This window comes from Hippoglossus hippoglossus, chromosome 5 (assembly GCF_009819705.1).
Source record: "Hippoglossus hippoglossus isolate fHipHip1 chromosome 5, fHipHip1.pri, whole genome shotgun sequence".
In the NCBI taxonomy this organism is placed as follows: domain Eukaryota; kingdom Metazoa; phylum Chordata; class Actinopteri; order Pleuronectiformes; family Pleuronectidae; genus Hippoglossus; species Hippoglossus hippoglossus.
This window is the reverse complement of record NC_047155.1, coordinates 9266706-9289641: the sequence shown is the minus strand read 5'-3', so window position 1 is coordinate 9289641 and position 22936 is coordinate 9266706. Positions and strand designations below refer to the sequence as shown.

General features: G+C 42.5%; 2 protein-coding genes across 2 annotated transcripts; both read left to right on the top strand.

The window, feature by feature from the left end:
- Positions 1-306: 306 nt before the first annotated feature.
- ipo9 (importin 9) lies at positions 307-13594 on the top strand. The gene is made up of 24 exons (XM_034584545.1): positions 307-601; positions 3426-3487; positions 3635-3721; positions 3828-4029; positions 4332-4420; positions 4938-5024; positions 5228-5347; positions 5622-5722; positions 6208-6266; positions 6367-6518; positions 6600-6698; positions 6775-6881; positions 7666-7805; positions 7963-8125; positions 8200-8426; positions 8674-8822; positions 9812-9940; positions 10020-10295; positions 11377-11543; positions 11846-11979; positions 12126-12245; positions 12476-12583; positions 12714-12790; positions 13054-13594. Exons 1-24 carry the CDS (start codon positions 442-444, stop codon positions 13162-13164), a joined length of 3126 nt encoding a protein of 1041 aa, XP_034440436.1. The 5' UTR covers positions 307-441; the 3' UTR covers positions 13165-13594.
- Positions 13595-15824: 2230 nt separating this feature from the next.
- shisa4 (shisa family member 4) lies at positions 15825-22006 on the top strand. The gene is made up of 5 exons (XM_034584548.1): positions 15825-16092; positions 18456-18633; positions 20607-20743; positions 21314-21505; positions 21952-22006. Exons 1-5 carry the CDS (start codon positions 16008-16010, stop codon positions 21990-21992), a joined length of 633 nt encoding a protein of 210 aa, XP_034440439.1. The 5' UTR covers positions 15825-16007; the 3' UTR covers positions 21993-22006.
- The last annotated feature ends 930 nt before the right edge of the window (positions 22007-22936 follow it).

The following is a 22936-nucleotide window of genomic DNA, read 5'->3' as shown; positions in this document are numbered from 1 at the left end:
AATATAAATATTTAAAAAAATACTATAAGCACCAGAGGAGGGATTGTGCAATATGTTCAGTTAGTCCGTCATTTGCCACGGGAAGTTAAATTGTCAACACATGATGGAGAGATACAGAAAACACACATTTTGTCAATTTGAAGTTGTGTCACTTTTAAAAACTATAAAGCTCAAGTGAGCAAGAAAATCCTTCAGACTAAAAGATGCATCTCCCCCCCGCTCCACAAGAGGGAGCAAGACTTTAAAAACAAAGACAAACATTAAAAAAAACAACACGTGGGACGAACCGGACGACAAAATGTGCTTCCTCCAGCAAAACCCCGCCTCCACGTTCCCATGCATTGGCGCGATTCCCCTCAGCTCTCGGCTGCTTCTCCTCCCCGGCTCCTGGTGGTGGTGGTGGCGGCGGACTGACTCGATTGCGGAGCTGCGGGTGAAAACATGAGTGCGGCGGGTAGTGCTCGGTCCGGTCCGGCGGCCGGTCCCGTCCAGCAGGGGCTGAAGGAGGCGCTGATCGAGACGCTGACCGCCATCCTGTCCCCGGTGCAGGAGGTGCGCGCCGCCGCGGAGGAGCAGGTCAAAGTGCTGGAAGTGACAGAGGGTGAGTGGTCGGCTCTTAGCGGGGTGAACGGGTGAGATCCCCCGGTGTCCTCCCGCATTCATGACACGGGCCTCCGGTGCTAGCTCTTAACTCTATCGGCTAGTCTGAAGCGCAGCTAGCCGTCATGCCTGCATCGTTAGCCGGGGGGAAGCGTCTCCTCTCCCGGGGGCTGACGCTAGGCCGGAGAAGTTGGTGGTGACAAAGTTAAAACGGAAAACTCACGGAAACGAGCTGATCTCTCTCTGGCCCCGGGTCCGGTGTCATCGCTCGACCGGACGAGCTCGGACAGCTAACGGCTAACAAGTCCCATCAGTCACCGGGGTAACTCTGAAGCACATGCGGGGCTGAGTGGAGCCTCCACCGGCCTCAGCTCCACCGCTGCCCCCCGGGTCATCCCTCAGTAAACACGTCCATTTAACGGAAGGGTCATGTGTTTTTGGGAATGTACGTTAAAACTTCTGAAACTATGGCAACAACGACATCAGCGCTTCAGGAGCCAGCGCAGTGCCACCACAACCCACGTGTTATTACGTCATTTAGAAGTTAACTTTTTCTTAGGACTTTATCCCGCCGTCGCTATGGGAACCACGGAATGCCCCCGTGACAGAATTTCCCGCGAAGATGCGTCCCGCGGATCCCGTCCAACCGGCCCCAGCTTCCTCCATCATCAGTGGAGCTGGGATGGATGTTAGTCGGTTAGTTTCTTGATCAAGCAGTTGATGGGTAGAGAATGGATCGGCAACAGTTTTAATAATCGATAGTTAACCATCTATAAACTATATGTAGTTTCAGCTTGGTTGCTTTTCCTTGTTATGTTGCGTAGTTGAAGTAAATAATCTGTAATTGTAGCCCTGAGCATCATCAGGATACACATAGGAGAAGGAAACACAAAGTCTTTGAGATCAAGATTTGTATTTGTTGCTGGATGATGTTTAATCTCTATAGCGAGGGACAAGATTCTGGGCCCGGACGCCTTCTGGTTTCCAGTCATGTTTGAGCAGGCTTTGGCTGGCAGCAGGTAAACAGTCCAGTGTGGAGAGCAAAAAGAAATGCACCGTCTGTCAGCTTTTTAAAATCTGCATTCATATAGAGATATTTGTTAATGGAGATCAGCCCAAATGTCGCCCGGACCTGAAACACATTTTAAAAGTATCACTGTTTTTTGTTTTGTGTGGAGCATCGTGTGCCTCGTGTGATGTAAGAAAGTTGTCAGACTGTAAACACTGTATGGAGGATGGAGTCTCGGCCCAGATATCTGCTGTCTACACCTGAAGCCCTGAAATATTTCCCATTGCCCCCAGAGGCTTATTCATCAGGGCGATGGGCTCTGAGAGTTGCATCATGTTGGACTTTTAAATCCATTCATATAGATCATACAGTACAGAGTCATTCTCACATTATAAACTCACACCATAAAGACTTCTTTCTTTTTCCTCTAGTCCTCCAAGTTGTGTTGATTGAATTATAATAAATGTTGGAGCCCACGTCCGTCATTTGAAATGATAACATGTGAAACCTACTAGAATAGTGGCACCGCTTGTCTCAGGTTTCCAGTTATTTAAACAGTGAAAGTGTCATGACGGCCTTTTCATCGGCCTGACGTCTGATGATAAATTAAACCAGTTAAGCGCTCTACCCTCTGTTGGGCTGTTATTTACTGTAACAGAATCTGTCTAATTTCTTTTTCAATCTGCATTAATAATGATTAATATTCATGAAAGCTCTTAAAATACTTGATTCACCTGGATAGTGAAATTGCGAATTTACCGCTTGTAAACAACCGGTGTATTGGAGGAAACACTTTTATTGTGATACAGGACTTAAACAGGACTGACGGATACAGTAACTTGCGGCCGTAGCTTATAGTCCACCAGACTTCCCATTGTCTGTGCGGCGATCCTCGTGCCCGCGGTGAAAGGCTAATTGTGCACGGTGTCTGTCGGCCGTGCCGCTGCGAGGTTGACCCTTTCCGCTGGCCCCTCTCTAAGGCAGACGTTTGATGCAGGATTGTCAGCACTAACATTGTCTTCTGGCGCCTGATGTCACTCTTAGTAAAACCCAGCGAGAGGGACAGAGCTGAGGTTGATGCTGATCCTGAACTCTGGGTTTATCGCTCACTCTCTGCATGCCTGCCAGGCCAGGTTCAAACAGGATGTTGTTAGCATGTCGGGCTGGGCAATAAAACCATATCAATATTTACCGCAATATAATTTTCATTTATAGATGTGTAACAAAAGCCCAGCTCAGATTTGTTTGGTTTTTTATCAAGTTTCATCCTCTGCTTGTAAAGAAAAGTTTAAAACCACAATCTTCACTCAGGAGGCACAATCAGATTTTACACTTGAAAGAAATAACATGACATTTATTGACATATCCATTTAGACTGTTATGAAAATTTTTACATAATCTAATTTTCTTACATATTGTCCAGCAGTGATGAATTGGGTCAATTAATTTTTGCACCATTGATAACCTGAATAACCTAATTCTTACCGTTATTTTGGCCCAGACCGACAATAACAGCATTATGTCTTTGTGTTTTGACCCACATCTTAAAGAGCTGTTTGTGTTGCTTTTAACTTGGCATCACACAGTGACTTGTTGTTATCGTGTTGGCAGTTTCCATGAAATAAACCCTGACGCCGCAAATTAATTCCTGGAAAGAATTGTCTAAAAATCCTCTTTATAGACGCTTTAGTTCAGTGTTATGAAAAGACTATAACGAACACCAGGAAAGGTTTCTTTTAAACAATTATAATCTAACATACAAACAGATGTTCCATGAAATGATAATTTTTTTTTCTCATCCTTGCTGATGTCGTAGAGTTTGGCGTCCACTTGGCTGAACTCACAGTTGATCCTCAGGGAGCACTCGCCATCCGTCAGGTGAGCAGAAAATAACTTTGTGAACTTAAACTGTTACATTAGCAATTACATTATGCGTTTATTACATATCTATACGTGAGTGTTCCAACCTGTATCAGTTTTGTGTTGCATTATCAAATATGGCTTTCTCATTGTGCGTGTTTGCAGTTAGCATCAGTCATCCTGAAGCAGTATGTGGAGACTCACTGGTGTTCCCAGTCAGAGAAGTTCAGGCCTCCTGAAACCACAGATCAGGTAAACAACTCTACAACTTCTATAATTCAAATATCCTCTTGTTACAAAATTGTAATTTGAGCTCTGAGGACTGTTTGGAGCCCAACTCTTGTTTTTCCTCCTCCAGGCTAAAGCTGCCATCAGGGAGCTGCTGCCGGGCGGCCTGCGAGAGTCGATCAGCAAAGTCCGCTCCAGTGTCGCCTACGCCGTGTCGGCCATCGCCCACTGGGACTGGCCTGAGGCCTGGCCGCAGCTCTTCACTCTGCTGATGGAGATGCTGGTCAGCGGAGAAGTCAGTGCAGTGCACGGGGCCATGAGGGTCCTCACAGGTGTGTGATAAGATACATGTAAACACACAGGTACTCTTGGCCTGGAGTTTTTTCAGAATACGTTGTTTTCAGAACGTTCTGGTGAAACTAGAGCCTTCGTGACAATATCAGTTTAGAGACTGTGTTAATATTAAACATTATAAATTTTTCCAGCTTTATCGTCAATGCCAAATTCAGATTTCATCGTTAGAAGAAACATCTAAATTTCATACATTTTAAAGTCAAATTTCTACTCTTAGAAACATTTCCCTTCCCATATTCCTCCTCTTATAAATTTTTAACTTTTTGTCTGATGTTTCCAGAGTTTACTCGGGAGGTGACAGATACACAGATGCCGCTGGTGGCTCCGGTCATCCTTCCTGAAATGTACAAGATCTTCACCATGGCCGAGGTGCTGCTCCAGCTTTTAACCTTTTCTGGTCACTGTGTATCAGTATAGTTTAGAACGATTACCATATGATGAGGCATGATTTTTCTAAAATGCTCTGATCAGAGAGTAGAATAAAGTATCTGGCAGTTTAGGTCCCAAACAAGTTGTGTGAGCATCTGATACAGAGATAAACTGACATCATGTCTTTCATCTCATAGTCCACTATAAACAAAAAGATGACACAAATACAACCAAATATATAAAACTTGAATTAAGGAAATATTTTTGTATATTAAGTGTAAACATAAATGCACATCTTTGCTGCATTGTTTATTCTATAAAACAACTTTTAATTGACAATTATAAAGGCTGATACCCATATGTCTACGAATGACAGGTGACAATCACATCAGTTGACGAATCAGTCCAGACTGAACTATATTCAGAATACAGCTGTATTTCCTGTCATAATTCATTCTACCATTTTTGTAGTTGTAGTTAAGTTGGGATCATTTTTTAATGTTTTCTAATGCGACAGGTTTACAGTATTCGTACCCGTTCCAGAGCAGTGGAGATATTTACCACCTGTGCCAACCTCATCTGTGCTATTGAAGAGCTGGAGAAGGTGAGTTAATGATATTGTTTTTAGATGCATTATGAATAATAACTATATCATTATTTTAGCCGGAATTAATTATAACGCAAAATTTTTACTTTTGGACTGATTCATCTTGTTTGGTCAGAGCTGATAATTTGCTTTCCAAAGATTTTTGAGTAACTTGTCGTTACTGTGTTATAACTGTAACGTTCCCTCCTGTGTGTGTTCAGGGTGCAGCCAAAGCGTTGATCTTCCCTGTGGTGCAGCAGTTCACAGTAGCGTTTGTGCAGGCTCTCCAGATGCCTGATGGACCCTCGTCTGACAGTGGTCTAAAGATGGAAGTGCTCAAGGTGAGAGACTGAAGTTAGTGGGAACCTCAGAATATCGTCAGTAGAAACTTAGAAACGTAAATTCAGCTGTAAACAAGATAGTAGTTCTAAATCTAATGTATTTATACGTAGTGTAATTCCAGTGTGATGTAGTTGTCTGTTACAGTGTACAGCTGGTGGTAGTAGAAATATTCTTTCAAGGAATAAGGCACTGGGAAGCTAAATGTATTTTGTGTTAAAAGTAAAACGTGTTGTAATAAGACTTTAAATAATTTTCTCATTCTTTGTCTCTCAGGCTGTGACAGCGTTGGTTAAGAACTTCCCCAAACCCATGGTGTCCTCCATGCAGCAGATATTACCCATCGTGTGGAACACACTGACTGAAAGTGCAGCTTTATATCCTTCACAAAGCCAACTGTGAATTAGTTCCTTACTGGGATAATGATTGCTCTTCATGTGTGATAAAACCACTGTTGCTTCTGTTTTTGAGTCAAGAACACATTTTATATCAGGGTTTGATTTGTTTTCAGCGCTTTCCAAAACTTCTGTTGGACACTTCTGTTGTTGTGCTTACAGAGCAGCTCTTCAAACCACCGTCCCACCACACTGCAGCAGTTCACCTGCTTACTCAGTAAAATCCAAAGGGAAACAAGTAATGAGTTATTTCAGGCCGAGACAGTTGTCAATGAAAATGCACTTGGACCCATCTGAGCTCCCGTGGACGTGTTGGTTTGTGGATGACGTGTGGTCACGTGCATTGTTGGTGCATTGTGATTATGAGGCAGCGGAAAGTTCACAACCTTATAGGCTTAATAATGAGATTTTCTCCTTTGTTCCTGTACTTGGATTGTTTTTGGAATATTCCTTAACCAGATGTTCACTTATGTAAGAACAGAAGTCAACTACACAGAGGAAGTGGACGACCCAGTGGACTCAGATGGTGAGTTGCACTCTCACTTACTCTCAAGTAAGTTATTGAGGAAACACTTTTCTCATCCATCCTCTGGTGTTTAATGTTTTTTTGTGTTGTTATTTTACAGGTGAAGTTCTGGGTTTTGAAAATCTTGTGTTCAGCATCTTCGAGTTCGTCCACACGCTGCTGGAAAACAACAAGTTCAAGAGCACAGTGAAGAAAGCGCTGCCTGAGCTCATCTACTACGTCATCCTGTACATGCAGATCACTGAGGACCAGGTGAGGGGTTATTAAAACAAATGTATATTTATGTTTAATAATTGGCATCAGGCCTGATGGTTTGCATGGTTGTTTCTTTAGATCAAAGTGTGGACGGCGAACCCGCAGCAGTTTGTGGAGGATGAGGACGATGACACTTTCTCCTACTCGGTCAGGATCTCTGCTCAGGACCTGCTGCTGGTGAGATGATGTAAAACTGGGGTCAGAAACGTGGGGTCCTGTGATATGGTGGTAACCTTTTGACCTCTGCTTGCAGGCTGTGGCTGCAGAGTTTCAGAATGAGAGCGCAGCAGCGTTGGCAGCGGCAGCGACCAGACACCTGCAGGAGGCGGAGCAAGCTCGAAACAGTGGCAACGAGCACTGGTGAGAGAGAGACTCTGCACTAACACTTCTCTCTCACTTTCTGATTACATCCTAACGTCTGGTCTCGAAGCTTTGTCAAATTTGTTCCACATTCCTGCTGTAATTAATGACAGTAAAAGTGGAAAAATCCTCGAGCTGCCAAGTACGACACGTAGACGTGTACTGACCCGGGTAGAATAACAAACTCTGCAGATTGTGCATCACATCAGCCGACATTAATTCAAGTTCACTCTGAAAAACTTGACAGCAGCTTTAAATTAAACTTGACGCTTAGTTTGTTCTCTGCACACTGATCGTCTGTACTTGCAAAAAAAGTGAACTTAGTGTTTCTTAATGCCAAGTTCACACTGCACAACTTTCAAAGCCGTCAGAAAACTGTGCAGTTCAAATTGCATGACATTAATCAGGAGTCTTGTAGTGAGTTCATACCATTCAACTGATGATACTTGTTCGTTCGATGATACTTTGACTGGTAACGAATGTGACCACACACATAGCTGTTGTAGACTTGTCCAGATATTTAGCCTGTTAAAAATCAGAGGAGGCGACGTGTCAGCAAGCTTCTTGAATTGTGTTTGACGTTCACACAAGCAATTGGCGACTGCTGATCAAACCAATTTGACTCTGATCTGGGGCTTTTGTCAGTGAGAACATTTTTCTTTCTAGCTGATGCGTCAACTTTAGTGGATCGTTCTCCCAACTCTTATTTTATTCTACTGTAATATTAAAACACTGTGCCTGTAAGTCCGTAATGTCATGTTGTGTTGTGTTTTTTTGAAACTAGGTGGAAGATCCATGAGGCCTGTATGTTGGCTCTCGGCTCTGTCAAAACCATCATCACAGAGAACGTGAAGAACGGTCGTATCCAGTTTGACATGCACGGGTTCCTGGCCAGCGTTATCCTCGCTGATCTCAACCTGGCAGGTGAGTCTTAGAAACACCGTAAGAAACACCTCACAATGTATTTGAGTACATATATAATGTTCTTTATGATTTTTATTTATATGTTATTTATTCTCTCTTGTGTGTCTTCTCTTATCTTGGTCTTCACGGCTGTCTATTGTTTTTGTCTCTTGTTCAGCGGCGTCTCCGTTCCTGCTCGGTCGGGCTCTATGGGCCGCCAGTCGCTTCACAGCAGCCATGTCTCCTGAGCTCATCCAGCAGTTCCTCCAGGCCACCGTCAGCGGGCTTCACGACAGCCAGCCGCCCTCCGTCCGCATCTCTGCGGTCAGGGCCATCTGGGGGTGAGCAGGCTTTGTTTTTAAACAATACCAGATGTTCCTGGATGCCCACTAACCGTGTCATTTCAATCCTGCAGGTACTGTGATCAGTTGAAGTTGTCTGACAGCACCCACGTCCTTCAGCCCTTCCTCCCCAGCATCCTCGAGGGACTGGTCCAACTGGCTGCCCAGTTCAGCTCAGAGGTGCTGACCCTCGTCATGGAGACGCTGTGCATCGTCTGCACCGTCGACCCGGCCTTTACCACCAGCGCCGAGAACAAGATCTGCCCCCTCACCATTGCTATTTTCCTTAAATATAACAATGGTATTGACATACAGTAGCTCCTCTAACCACATCCTCTGATTGTCCCTGTGCACTCACACTGTGCTCTTTAACTTTTCTAACTATATTATTGATCATTTAATGGATGATTAGAGGATAGACATTTCCCAGTTATTAGCAAAAATCCCACATTTCTTCCCAGAGAGGACACAAGCATGTTAAGTAAACACCTAGATTTGAGTTGTTATCTTATCTTTTCTCAGGCCCTGTCTCCCTCTCTTCTCCTCAGACCCTGTGGTGGCGTCTCTGGCTCAGGACATCTTTAAGGAGCTGGCACAGATCGAAGGCTGCCAGGGCCCCATGCAGATGCGTCTCATCCCCACGCTGGTCAGCATCATGCAGGCTCCGCCCGACAAGATCCCATCTGGACTCTGCGCAGTAAGTGGTTCGAAGAGACACAAAGGTTTCTGAAAGACTGCGTTTCTTTGGTCCAGAAAAACGGCAGGAGTGACATGAAATTGATATCTCATGTAATGACCCCTGTGCCAATAATAGTCAAACTTTCCTCCTACATTTGTGATGCAAAAAAAAATTCCTCAAACACAACCAGATATCTTAAGATATTTTTTAGGCATTAGACTTTATTGATGGGACAGAGTTAAGTGTGAAAGGGGAGGAGAGGTACATGAACAGAGCATGAACGGATATATTGACTGAATCAAACCTGTGGCAGCTGCAGGAGGAAACCTCAGTCTGAGACAGTGAATTAGGAACCTAGCCCAATAATCATCATCATCATTATTTTTCTATAAAAAATATATTTATATAGCCTATTTATTTTTCTCCAAAAAAGAGGCAGACAGTTTGTAGCCTGGGCATGTCGGCCATCTTGCATATCAAATTTCACAGTGTGTAGTTTAATAGACTTTTGTGTGTGTGTGTGTGTGCGTGTGCTTGTGTGTTGCTGAAAAGAATGTCTTGGTTTGTAAGCAGTTACCTCAGTCATCAAACACATAGCAAGAGATAAATGTAATTATTGGTGTGTGCAATCTTAACTTTAGCAATGAAAGTGACATTCAACCAGGCATCAGATGAGCACAGTGCTGTGTTGTTATGTAATCATTTATGCTTCTTTTACATTTGCTCATACACAACAATATGTTCTATTATTAGTAATCAATCAGCGTTCGGCAACACAAAAACAGGAACTGACTCATTTCCATTTTCTTCCTCTCCCTCTCCTTCTTTAATGACTCTGCACGTTAACACTCTGTTTGTGAAGCCTCAGTTTGTCGAGATCGTACACGTCTGAAACTTTTACAGGACCAGGCTCAATCTGTTCCATGTTGTAATGTCAGTGTCAGTTGTTTTCCTGAGAGACAGATATAGAATCTGACCACTTGTCTCTCCCCCCTCCTCTGTGTCAGACGTCCATAGACATCCTGACCACAGTCGTACGCAACACCAAACCCCCCCCGTCAGAGATGCTGGTGTGCCAGGCCTTCCCTGTGGTGGCACAGTGCACCTTACGGACCGATGACAACACAATAATGCAGGTGAACATCGGAACATCAACGATCTGTTGCAACCTTTTCATACCGCTCTCCTCACACATCACTGCCCTCCCCTCTCCAGAACGGCGGTGAGTGCCTGCGGGCGTACGTCTCTGTCGGCTTGGAGCAGATCGCCCAGTGGAGGGACGAGCAGGGGAACAGTGGCCTCTGGTACGTCATGCAGGTGGTCAACCAACTGCTGGACCCCCGGACCTCTGAGTTCACTGCTGCCTTCGTGGGCAGGCTGGTCTCCACTCTGATCTCTCGGGCAGGAACCGAGCTTGGGGAACAGCTGGACCAGATCCTCCGAGCGATTCTGAGCAAGATGCAGCAAGCCGAGACTCTGAGCGTCATGCAGGTAGGAGGGGGAGACGCACCCTGATACACGTCGGGTGGTTATGTAGAAACGAATACAATTACTTGAGTTGTTATTGTTCTCCTTGGAGAGAACACAGACATGCACAATTTCCTGAAACGAACAAAAATGAATCTCACCTGCTCCACATCAATCTGCTCATAAATATGGCCGCCCTTTGAAAATCCAGGTAGCCTTAACGAGTAGAGTTACATAATGTTAATATAAGATAACAAGATCAATATACCATAGGATTAAAATTGTTCTGATCACTCTATTGGGACAGATGATTGACAGATCAGAGTACATGATGGTCAAATAAATATTTTTAGAACACAGAAGAGACACAGTTAATTTACTGTAATTTATAGATACAAATTTAGTTTTGAAGTTCCTTTTTTAAAATCTTTGCACTTCTTAATACTTAAAGCACAACTGCACATATACCCATCAATGAAATACTAAAATAATCTAACATTATTAATCCATATGATTACAATTATTAGCACCTGGACCTCTTATATTGTTCCATTGAAGTTCCAGAAAAGGAGATGAAATGGAAACATTTCACAACACAAATAACTTCTTAAGATTTTTCTTTAATTTGTTGATAAGAAGTTTCTTTAGAAAACTCCCAGATAAGAAAAGATAGGAATGTCAGAATCTTTGAAAAACTGTAAGTACGTTATGAGAAGAATTTTTTTCTTAGGTCAATGAAGCCCATTTAGGGTTTTTACTTACATCTTCAGGAAAGAAAGTTTACAATATGTCCATTATTTCATGGTCAACAACTACAGTATAGTTTGGGTTTATGTGTAGTGGAGGAATCGGTTTGTCTTTAATTCATGTTTATCTCTGTACCACTTTGTGTTGATGCGCTTGTTCAGGAGTTGATTAAAATTTTCTAACACAAAAATAAATTGCTAAATGGTTAAAACAAACAAAAAAAAAATGTACAACCTTGTTTTTTATTTATCGTCACTAATGTTTTTCGGTTACAGTTCCAACAGGTACAGTTATCTCCAGCACCTCACTCTTTCTCCTCCTCTGCCCCTGCTCTCTTATCCTCTCTCCCTGTTTGCAGTCCCTGATCATGGTGTTTGCTCACCTGGTTCACTCTCAGCTGGAGCCTCTGCTGGAGTTCCTGTGCAGTCTGCCTGGGCCGACGGGGAAACCCGCTCTGGAGTTTGTGATGACGGAGTGGATGAGCAGACAGCACCTGTTCTATGGACAGTACGAGGGTAAAGTCAGGTCAGAAAACATCTTCATGTTATGTTTATGAAAACCCCTGCAATAACATGGATGTAACCTATAGTTAGTCCTTAACTTTTACTTTTAAATAAAAATGTAGATGGTGACATCAACACTTTCATATATCGTAGCCTTCTATTACTTTTCCTGCCAATAGATCAAGTGCAACTAGAACTGTGGCTCTGAAAGTAAATAATACTAGTTGGCCCTGCTTTGTAGAATGAAAATTATCTCTATTCTCTACCTTTGTCTCATTTCCTAAACCCCTGCCATCAATGTAATGTTTTATTTCTTCCTTGCAGCACGGTGGCGCTGTGCAAACTGCTGCAGCACGGTCTCAACACTGACGACAAACGTCTCCAGGACATCGTGGTGAAGGGAGAGGAGATCTACAGTCATGAGGACGGCATCCGAACACGATCCAAATCTGCCAAAAGTAAAGCACCAAAACAAACCTGTTACTTTACTCAAATACATTGATCTATAATGTACAAAACGAAGCTTCTGAGTGGTGCGATAGTTGGATGTGTTGATATGTGATAGTGATATTGACCACGTGCACTGTGTGTTTCTCCTCCTCAGCCCCGGAGCGGTGGACCAACATTCCTTTGCTAGTGAAGATTTTTAAATTGATCATCAATGAGCTGTCGACAGTAGTGGAGGCGAACGCCAGCCGGACGAACGCAGGAGACTGGACCCAAGGTGAGGACAGATACTACAAGTGCTTCTCTTAAATTCATTTTGTATCTATCACCAAGGGACTCCAGGTTCTCACAGTCGGCAGCATTAACCGCTTTGGACTGAATAAAGTTTCTCAGGGTGTCAAAGTCTAACGTTCACGCTTGGTCTACACAATAGTTGGAGTTGGCTCTGAAACCCTAAAGAATGTGTCAGCTGACATTTCACTCACCAGCCGTTGTTGTTTGTTTCAGACTCCAGCGGTATGTGGGAGGAGGAGGAAGAGGCCGAGGATGACGAGGAGGAAGATGACGGACTAGCAGGGCAGCTGCTTTCTGATCTCATTGCCTCCAACAAATATGGTACGAGTGTCTCCACCGTGCATCAGCAATGTCTACATTTCAACCATCAAGTTTTTATATGTCTCTTTATAGTTTTACTCCAGGTTAGTAATTGAAGATTTCCCAACATCCTTTTTGTTTTTTATTACAGATGATGATTATTATGAGGATGATGATGAGGATGATCCAGATGCATTGAAAGACCCCATTTATCAGATTGATTTACAGGTACTGTCTCTAAACTTGTCATTTCACGATTCTTTTCTCAAACATGACCATCAGTGAAGGGAAAGAACATGAAGGGAAAGGGGGAAGTGTGGCTGATGAAGCATTTGTCTCAGTGCTTCTGTGATATCTAGTGAAAATGAAGATTGTGTATATGATCTATTAAAGATGGAAGCTTGCATGTTGCCCTTCCAGCTGCTGCTGATGATAACTGTATTTGATCAAGTATCAAACTCCTGACCAGTGTGCGTCTCCTCTGTCCGCAGGCTTACCTGACAGACTTCCTGACGCAGTTCGCCCAGCAGCCGTGTTACAGCATGTTCTCAGGCCACCTCAACAACGCCGAGCGACAAACCCTGCAGTCGATAGGCCTCTAGCCCCTCCCCCCCCCGCCCCGTCTGCCACTCCAAGACACAATCCTCCATCGACCACGCCCCGACACTCTTCTATTGCCCCATCGCTTACGCTCTCATGAATTTACAAAAAAAAAGGTTTGGGATGTCGGTCCTGGCAGAGGGAGAGGATGGGGTGGGAAGAGACGCATGCACTTACCCAGAAGTCCTCCGTTTCTCCACACACGTGATGGGAGGAAGGACATTGCAGATGAAGAGGTGAGAGACTGCACAGAAGGTCGGAGGACTCCCCTTTCTGGAGTCATTCCAGATGGGACCAGAGGAAAGAATAAAGAGTCCCGAGGCTTCAGTCGGACAATGAAATATGAACAGACTATTTTGAAATGTTCAGTTTGTAACTAAGCCCGTTATTTTGGTGTTTCTGTATAAATAAAGTTTAATGCAACATGGAAAACAAGAGACTTTACCATTGATCGAAGGAAAGTTTAAAAAACAATTACATCCTGCTCTCTGGAGAGGGAGGGAAACGTTGGAGGCCTTATTCCAGAAAACATTGACTGTTTCTGACTCAAGGAAAAGCTCTCTGGTTATGATGGAGGGTATTTGGGAATTCACACTGTTGCCATGGTGATTCACAGCCTTGTCATTCCCTTGTACCCATTGAAATTTGGGATGGAAACATTTCTAAATAAAAGTCCAGGTTGGACAACACTTCCACATTGAGTTTGATTTATTTCTTGCCTCCCTGGTGTTAGAGTAAAACTATTTGATCATGTTTTATTATGCCTCTGCACCGGCGACACCTAGTGGCCGGAAGCATGATGTTTTCTGTACGTCGGTCCTATTCCGGTGAAGGTGAAGTCTCTGGAACGGCATCAAGTAATACTTTCACATTTGGCACGAACATTCACTTGGACTCAAGGATTATTTCATTTTTGGTCACGGTCACAGTGGACTCACAAAGTATGTTTGTGTTATTCTCGAACATGATATCTTAAGATCAGCTTGAGGGAATGGCTTCAAATTTGGTACAAACTTCCACTTGGACTCAAAGATCAACTGATTAGATTTTGGTGCCTGGAGGTCAAAGGTCAAGGTACAAGTAACTTAGTGATTAAATTTAACTGTTTTTCCATTATTATTATTTTAGTGTATTTGAGCATTGTCCTTTTGTGATTTTTCTGTCTCTATATGTTGACTGAGGAGAGCGGTACTTCACTCCTAGGTTGGCTAAATGTGTAACATGGAATTGACAATCAACTTAATTCAGTAGGTGGCACTATGGTATAGAAGCCAATTTCCGCCCACTGTGATGAAAAAATTAGGTAGGTCCTGTAGGTCATTCTAATGAGAAACTTTCTCAAAATGATGACTTAGCATCTCATAATATTCGTATTCGATTGCGCAATTGATTGCATATTTACGGTAATCTCTGTGAAGCGGCTCTGAGGTCTAGAGGAGCGTTTTTTTCCTCAAAGTACTTATACTGTGTATATTGTGTACTTTTTGAGTAATCCTGTATCCCCTCCACAAAACAAGAATGAGCTTCTTCTGCTATATTTGATGAGGGATAAAAAGACATTGGTAAAAGTAATAAATAAGTAAACATGCAATATAAGAGCATGGAAGTATAAAATAGAAATATAATAGAAATTATATATACAATTGAAACAGAATATATACAATGGAGTGCATTGCACATTAGCCATTGAATTCCACAGATAGGAGTGAGTATTAAATCAAATAAATATTGATCCTGCTTTTCCGCCTATAAATACGGAAGAGTAAAAGTCATGATGGCGCCTCCCTGTGGAGAGATGGCCGCACAGCATCTGGTCCAGGAGCAGCTCTGTCTCCAAACAAGCAGCTGATCTCAGACTCTTCTCTCCTGTGAACTTTCAGTGAGTCCAACAGTCACTTCTTGTTCTTTTAGACATTTGTTTGAGAAGATGTTTCACTAGTGGAGATAAAGCTTGTTTGTTTGTGTTGGTTTGTTTACAAACGCATAAATTCAATACTACCCCTTTGACCCTTTGATACACAAGCTATGCAAAACCCTTCTAATGCACAACATGGTTAAAAAAGGACCTGTATTCATTTCGTATGTTATTTCATGCATGACTGAGTGTATATCTGCTATATCTTTGAAATAAATGTATTTATGTATTCATTACAAATCTTGTTTTTGATTACCAGAAATCATTATTTTTATTTTTCCTTTCTCACTTCATGAACAGATTTCTACATCACTTTGTCACACACATGGGTCAAAAATTACCTGTACAGTATTATTCACCACGGAACACCTACCATTCTTTTCACACAGCTGCTTTTGCACATCTGATGCATGTAAGTCTTATTTTACAATCCATTACTAGTGAGAAAGAGAAATATGTACAATACTAGTTAGCTGTTAACATATTCTTTTCTAGCTCGCTAACCATGGCTAGATCTACAAAATAAAACTCAGTATAGAACAGTACTTAATCGACTGATTGAAGTGCATTTAAAAATATTCTTGTGCTTTTGATTTTCTTTACTACTAAGTCATAATAATGAGATACTAAGTCACAAAGCAGCTTTGTACAAATGTGTTCTATTGTCCTGTCTCGGATCTCTACCTGAGAGCCAGCTGCCTTCTCTCCGACGCTCCGGGCAGGTCCGTTAACGCGTCGCCCTGCTGGCCCCGGTGGTACAGCGTCACAGCGGCGATGTGTCATTTCCACGGATAAACGACGGAGCTCGAGCACGTCCCGTCTCCAGCGCTGCACCGGGATAATGTGTGTGAGCTCCCGTTAGCCTCGACCCCTCCGCACCAGCTCCCGTGTTCGCAAACTACCGTCGGCGTGGTCGTTTCCAATCCGGGGATGGGGATGTTCTCTCCGGCGGGTACCGCGTCCCTCGCCGCGGTGACTTTGGCGCTGCTCACCGTCGTCCTCTGCTCTTCTCCGGGTAAGATCCCCGCTGCTCATCCAGGCCGCGCCGCTAGCTCCCCGGTACCGGGGTTTCTAACGGTCACATCCCCGCTAACGTTATTCCCTCCTCCGGTCTGCACAGCCGGGTGTCACGTATCTGTCAGCCGGGAACATGCAGCCTGTGTTGGTGTGTGTGGTGTCAACACGACCCCATGATGCTGTAATGCTGGTTCTCTCGCTGTGTTTGTTTTAGGCCTGATGGTAACTAACTAACTAACTAACGAACCCTTCAGGGAACTAGTCTGTTTGTTTACTTTCAACTCGTTTTCCCTCACAAATATATAACATCAGAATCAGCAGATTAATCTATAGGCTAATAAATATAATCAATAATATGAAGAGCCCAACCGATAACAAATGGCAAATATGATATATATATATATATCGGTATCTGGGTTGAATGTTTGTTGTTATGAAAACTTTTATTTAATGCAGTGTACATTTATAGTAAAGATGTACATTTATAATTTTACGTTAAAATGTTTTTTTTCAAATGTTATGTTTTGTCGTAATTTAAGTTTTATATAGACTATTTGTTTGTTTTTTGTTTTTCTTTATTGTTATTGATAACATTTCTGGTTAAATAGTAAAATATCAAGACTCAATTGCATTTGTTTCCATCTGGGTTCATACATCTTAGGAATCATTCCTACATTTTTTATTTTCATAGATATACATCGGCTGATTTATCTGTATTGGAAATGTTGTACTCCCTAATATCGGTATTGGCAAAGGCCCCCAGTAATCCACATAGGTTGGGCTCTAATCGTAAGAGATGTGGACTATTTCTTTTATGTCTTTTAAGAATTTTAATAAAAAATATTTGTTTTCCAACAAACTACTTTTGCTGAATAGCTCAGTTTTTATCATTCATATTATACATCTTTTATACAGATGGTTCAAAGTGCTTGTGACTGGCTCATGACAAGACAAGAGCAGGAAATAACTGATGTTTCCATAATTGATTAATCTGCCAATCCTGTAGTGATGCCCCCCCCCCCCCCCCCCATAGAAAGTATATAGGTTACACTCTCAACAGACAGCCGGCCTATCGTACAGTGACATAACCAGTAAAACAGCTGGAGACTAACTGATACATTTCATTCATATTAATGAGGTAGACAGGATAAAATAAACACCTGTCAATCTCACACAATACAGTTTAACAGCATCACAGACGACAACCTCCAGTTTATCAGTGTAACAAACTGCTTTTAAAACTGACCTCACACTGAAGTGTCAGCAACCAAACAATTATAAACTAAACAATAACACATTTTTTGATATAGTCTCAAATTATAGAAGAAGAACAACTGCTGCTGACCTAGGACCAGGCTAATTGTGTTGTTTTTATTAGGGGTTTTATTCAGACTGTATGATCCAGGATGCTTAATAGTATGTTTCAGAAAACGTTGAATGTACTTTTAGCCGCCTGCACACACGTGGGTGTTGTGACCAGGCTGTAATTTACTGTTGCCTTAAATTATGTATGGTGGAAAGCATAATCACACCTGCTCTTTTCAACTGAAGTATGAGATATGATAAAAACAGTACCTCTGTAAGAGGGTGTTAACCCTTGTCTTTCAAGCCTCAAGGTTGGACAACAGAACTTAGATTTTAGTCTTATTTCTCAACCTCTTTTAAATTTCTGACTTTTGAAAATAGTTGTGTGCAAGGTTTTTTATTTTTGATTAAATTGAGCCAGACAGAGTTTCTATCATTTCATTAATAATTTAGGGCTTTTATTCAAGCAGAAATGAGCATCAAGCAGCATTTGACTGTTGGATTCCTGGTTGGGCAAAAAATGGCATTTATTGACTATTTTGCTATTTCCTGATGTTTTACAGGCCAAATCATTTGTTGATTAATAGAAAGTGTACTTGGCACATTAATTAATAATGAAAATAACTGTTAGGTGCACTGTAATCACCTCCTTCTTTTCTACGTATTTCTGAAATACAAGTCTTAAATCTCCCGTTTACTTTACTTGAGCCCTGATCAGTTTTGATCTGATCAGTTTTCCTGATCAGGGCTCCGGTCTCTGCCACAGAGAAGCTTTGAATAATACATCAAGACTGTGTTTGGCCTGGAATAAGAAAGACGTGACGAAAGAAGAGCCAGTACATGTTGGAGATAAATCTTTATTTTCTCTTGAAGGCAGAAGCTTTGTGAACATTCAGGATATTTCTCAGTTTGAGTCTGTGCGATGAAACAGAAACAACAGCATGTTGCTATAACTGAAAAACACAGTATGAAGTAAGGAGGGAAATCAATTATCTGCCTCCCTCTTTTCTTTCACTCATTCTGATCACCTTCCGCGATGTTGCTCTTGTGTTGCAGTCGGTGCAAATGAAGACTGCCTGTGGTACGTGGATAAAAACGGCACCTGGCACAATGGCTTCGACTGCCCGCTCATCACGTTCTGCTGTGGGAATTGTCACCGGCGCTACTGCTGCCTGGACGCCTTCAAGATGATCACAGAGAGGGAGCAGAAGCGCTGCATGCTCTTCCAGTTCAGGTGGGGCAGCGGCTGCTAGATTTTAATTTAATGATTTATATTTACCAATTTGCTCCACACCAAGAGTCAGTGTTTGTGCCTCACAGTCAGTGCAGGAACATGTATAATTTCCTTAAAGCAGACATATACTTGGTTGTTCTTCAGGGGATATTTATTGTTGTCACACAAACATATATCTTTACACACAAATTACACACTATTGACAATAATAGTTTATTGAAAGCACCTTTGGCCCATAGAACAAACAATGCACAAGTGCAGACAAGATTAAAAGAGCGATAAACATGTGTTGTGTGCATTTACAGCAGCTCTATCTGTGTAATCTCATATGGAGTCCAATTAAGTTGTAGATACAATTCATGTATAGCTAAAGCAAACAGGATGTACCTCACAATTTCCACAGCACAGAGTCTGGATATTGATTGTTACTTTTTTTTTTGATTGATCGCATATTGAACCATTTGAAGTTAAATCTTCAACACAATAAAGTGTAGCAGATGCTAAGCAGGCTGTGGGGCTAGTGGCAGGCGCTGAAACGATCATTCAAACACGGAGCATGTTAACAAAGACAGAGCTGGATATGGCAGGTAGCCGGAGCAGAAGGAGGCGACGAACCTGAGGCACAGACAAAACAGACTTAGGATCATACCGATGAGCAAGAGGAAACAAGCTGACATGAAACTTTGCTGTAGTGTTGGTAACGAGTAGGTGACTGAAGGATCTGAAGGGATGAGAGGATGAGACACAGATGTACAAGTGGATTGACGGGATAAGAAACCAGGTCGCCACACCCAGACTCACACAATAAGATTAACTGGGGATAAATCACAACACAAGGACAGAGGAAACTGGGATTACAGATTCAGTCAGATACACCTCTTCGACCAAGGTGAACCTGGTTTACATCACGATACAGTTCTTCTACACCACGGACCACTGCTGCTTAACTTTGGCATCCATCGTTCAAAGTATTCAATCTTCTTTCCAGAATACACATGACACAAGATTTGTAAAAAAAAAAAATGGTGGTCATAATGTTTTGCTTGATGTAATTGGTCTTGTTGGTCAATATGATCCCGTCCCCTGCCGTAAGCAATTCCTTCTTCTAGACCAGTAAAGTGTTGGTGCCAGTTCTTTGAATCTTAAAATGCAAAGAACTGGTTTGAGATCAGGCACCGTCTTCGAACTGGTCCTAGAACTGCCTTGATCGAAAAGAGTTGTAAGATAAACTGAACTGTTCTGTTCCTTATGTCCCATTGGCTGCATATGATCAAATGACCAGTTTCTGTTCCCCAGAGTGTAATATCATCTCATTAGTCTTTCTATCCATGCAGTGATCTGTGTGTTAGGAGGTGTTTGAGTCCCCTGGGAGGAATCGTGATAATGCAGGACTAAGCAAGCTTGTATCTAAGGGGCTGCAACACTGCAGTTTTTCTCCACAGCACTGGAAAGTGGAAACCATCCATCACTATCTGAACTGAGGAGACAGCCAGCTTCTTAATGGGCCCAGTGGGAGATCAGATCAGTGGCTGGATGAATTGGAGGGTGTTAGGGAATATTTCTTTCAGTCTTCAGGTTTCAGGCAGTGTCTGCACAGGTGACATTGAAGTTGGCCTTAAAAGCAGTACAGTTGATTCTCTGTCTCAAGGATAACTGTGAGGACAGTGATAGAGTCAAGCTGGCCCAGTACCAAATAGGCATTGCCATAGCAACCAAGGTCATAAAGATATGATAAACTGAGCCTCCAGTGAAGGGGGGGGTGGAAGTCATAACAGTTAACTGAGACTAAGATGTGAAGGAATCTGGCAGAAAAATAGATGAAGGATCTGCGCCATTAAATGTTTTTGTGTCTGAATCACATTTCCACTTTAAATCCTTTTTAAAGTGGGTTGCAATTAGGGAGATAAAGAGGCAGGAACACACTTGAGGCTGCAAGATCAAACTGAGGAACTGTGCTCTCTTCTTCCTCTCAGCCCCACCACTTTAGCTGGCATCGCCTCCTCCATCCTCCTGTTTGTGGCCATCATTGCCACCATGGTGTGCTGCTTCATGTGCTCGTGCTGTTACCTCTACCAGAGAAGGCAGCAGAGGGGCAGGACGCCTTATGATGGTAAGACCTCCACTCTTAATGACATAATCAAGCCCAATTTTATTCAAAAAGCCCCAAATCTATTGAGTATTTAAAGTCACTGCTGACACTTTCAGTCCAACTACATGCATGGCGTGTGGGGTCCCACAGGGCTCTGTCCTTGGCCCCTATTTGGTTTAGCCTGTATCTGTTTCCCCTTCATGTTAGTCGTTATTTTAACCCTGTGTCCTACTGTTGCCTGAAAACATTATAAAAATCTTCTCTTCCCTGCTGTCATTCATTATTCACCTGCCTAGATGAAGCAGCAGTTGCCGTCTACAGCTCGTACAGAATGTAGCAGCAAGACTGATGATTTGCTAACTTTGCCTTTACATTTTATTTTGTGACTGTGATTTTGAAAGGTGCTATAGAAATAATGTTTGTTATGACATTTATTATTTATTTATTATTAAAATCACAATCACAAATTCAACTCAAGGGCTTAACCCTCTGCACAAAGTTTCGAGACCCTCTGTCCTTAGACCCTTGTTTTATGTCCCCCCCATCATGTAGTTTTCCTTCACTGCAGTCTCAATGATTTTTATCCGACAGTCCAGCAGATCCCCATGGCCAGCTACCCACTGGAGCCTATGTACGACGCTTATGGAAAACCACTGGGACCCTCTGAGTATCCGCATGCAGGTTATCCAATGCCGGTCCAGTACCCTGGCATGCCCCCACAGTATCCGGTGATGCATCCTGGACCGTATCCACCCCACCTAATGGATCCTGCTTACAGCCAGGGTAAGATTAGCACAACATCACAGAGGGATAGTGGCTTGACATTCTGTTGAACTGTGGTAGAAAAGGCTGTAAAATGTCCTGGTCATGATATTAAATGCACATTTTGTTGATCATCTTTTAATCTTTTGCTCAGTGACAATTTAAACAGTTGTCCCAAAACTCAAAAGGACAAACTGCCATGAAATTCCTGAATGTCATTCATTTTAAGAGGCTCTATGGATTGCAGTGGTTTGTCGATTCACCACTTTTGTCCATATCATCATCAAGTATTTGTGAAATCTTTGTGAATGATTCCTGAAGATAAATAACTTTGGTGATCTCGTGACTTTTCATCTTGCGCCATCATCAGGTCAAATTTTATACTGTGGTATCGTGATCAAATAAACTTAGATTTGCAGATTATTGTCATGAAGATCTGACTATTTGTGTTTTTGCTCATGTTTCAGCTCCTCCACCGTACTCTCCCCCTCAGTATCCTGGTCATTGATGTGCTCATCTCCACAAACACACAGGGGGAAATAACAGCAGCTGAGAGAAATGACTGTTTCGAGAAGGAAGCAACACACACACACACACACACACACACACACACACACACACACACACACACACACACACACACACACACACACACACACACACACACACACACACACACACACACACACACACACACACACACACACACACACACACACGGAATCACTCAAACAAACACTACAGCTTGACTAGCAGTGCTTTGTCTGTGAAAGAGAAAGAAAAAGGAGGCACTTTAAGAGTTTTATTTTTTCCTGTCCTACTTTTCTGGAATATTTACGTAAATCGAAGTAAGCTCCACAACCTGAAGCCTGATCGCTCCGGGTGGGTTTCACAGAGGGCTTCACGCCATTCCCCAAAAGCGATGAGGTATCCGGCTGGCGTCTCGACTCTGTGCTGCCACCTCTGGTCACCTCAGTGGCGTTATCTAAATTACATTACAGAAGAGGGGTACAAAGGGATTTTAAAGAATGATAATGCACGTCCTTTTTATTTATCACAGGGAGAAATGCTTTACTTTCTCGCTTTTATTCAATTTGAATAGATTGAATAGGTAACTGCCCTAAGACGACATTCCGCGTCATCTCGGTCACTAATGCGCATTCTCCAAATACGAGTACAAGATGTCTTCATACCTACTTCATCTGTAATGTGGTAGAGGCTAATGTGAAAATAAATGGGAAATAAGGGAAGTGTGTATGATTTTAAAAAACGTCACATGTTTGGTTAAAGGCAGATATGGTTTGATACAAATGTTTTGGTTCTCCCAGTTCTGTGAAAACGCCTTTAGTCACATGTTAGATTCATCTTTGTCTCTACGTCTTCTTCTTTATATCTGACTCAACTGAATACTTCATGATAATATATTAGCTGCACCGCTCTATTGTAACATCT

Coding starts and splice junctions, on each gene's coding strand:
- ipo9 (XM_034584545.1), top strand. CDS start 442: ATGAGTGCGGCGGGTAGTGCTCGGTCCGGTCCGGCGGCCGGTCCCGTC. Junction 4,421..4,937: donor AGATCTTCACCATGGCCGAG/GTGCTGCTCCAG, acceptor CTAATGCGACAG/GTTTACAGTATTCGTACCCG. Junction 9,941..10,019: donor ATGACAACACAATAATGCAG/GTGAACATCGGA, acceptor TCCCCTCTCCAG/AACGGCGGTGAGTGCCTGCG.
- shisa4 (XM_034584548.1), top strand. CDS start 16,008: ATGGGGATGTTCTCTCCGGCGGGTACCGCGTCCCTCGCCGCGGTGACT. Junction 18,634..20,606: donor TGCATGCTCTTCCAGTTCAG/GTGGGGCAGCGG, acceptor TCTTCCTCTCAG/CCCCACCACTTTAGCTGGCA. Junction 21,506..21,951: donor GGATCCTGCTTACAGCCAGG/GTAAGATTAGCA, acceptor CTCATGTTTCAG/CTCCTCCACCGTACTCTCCC.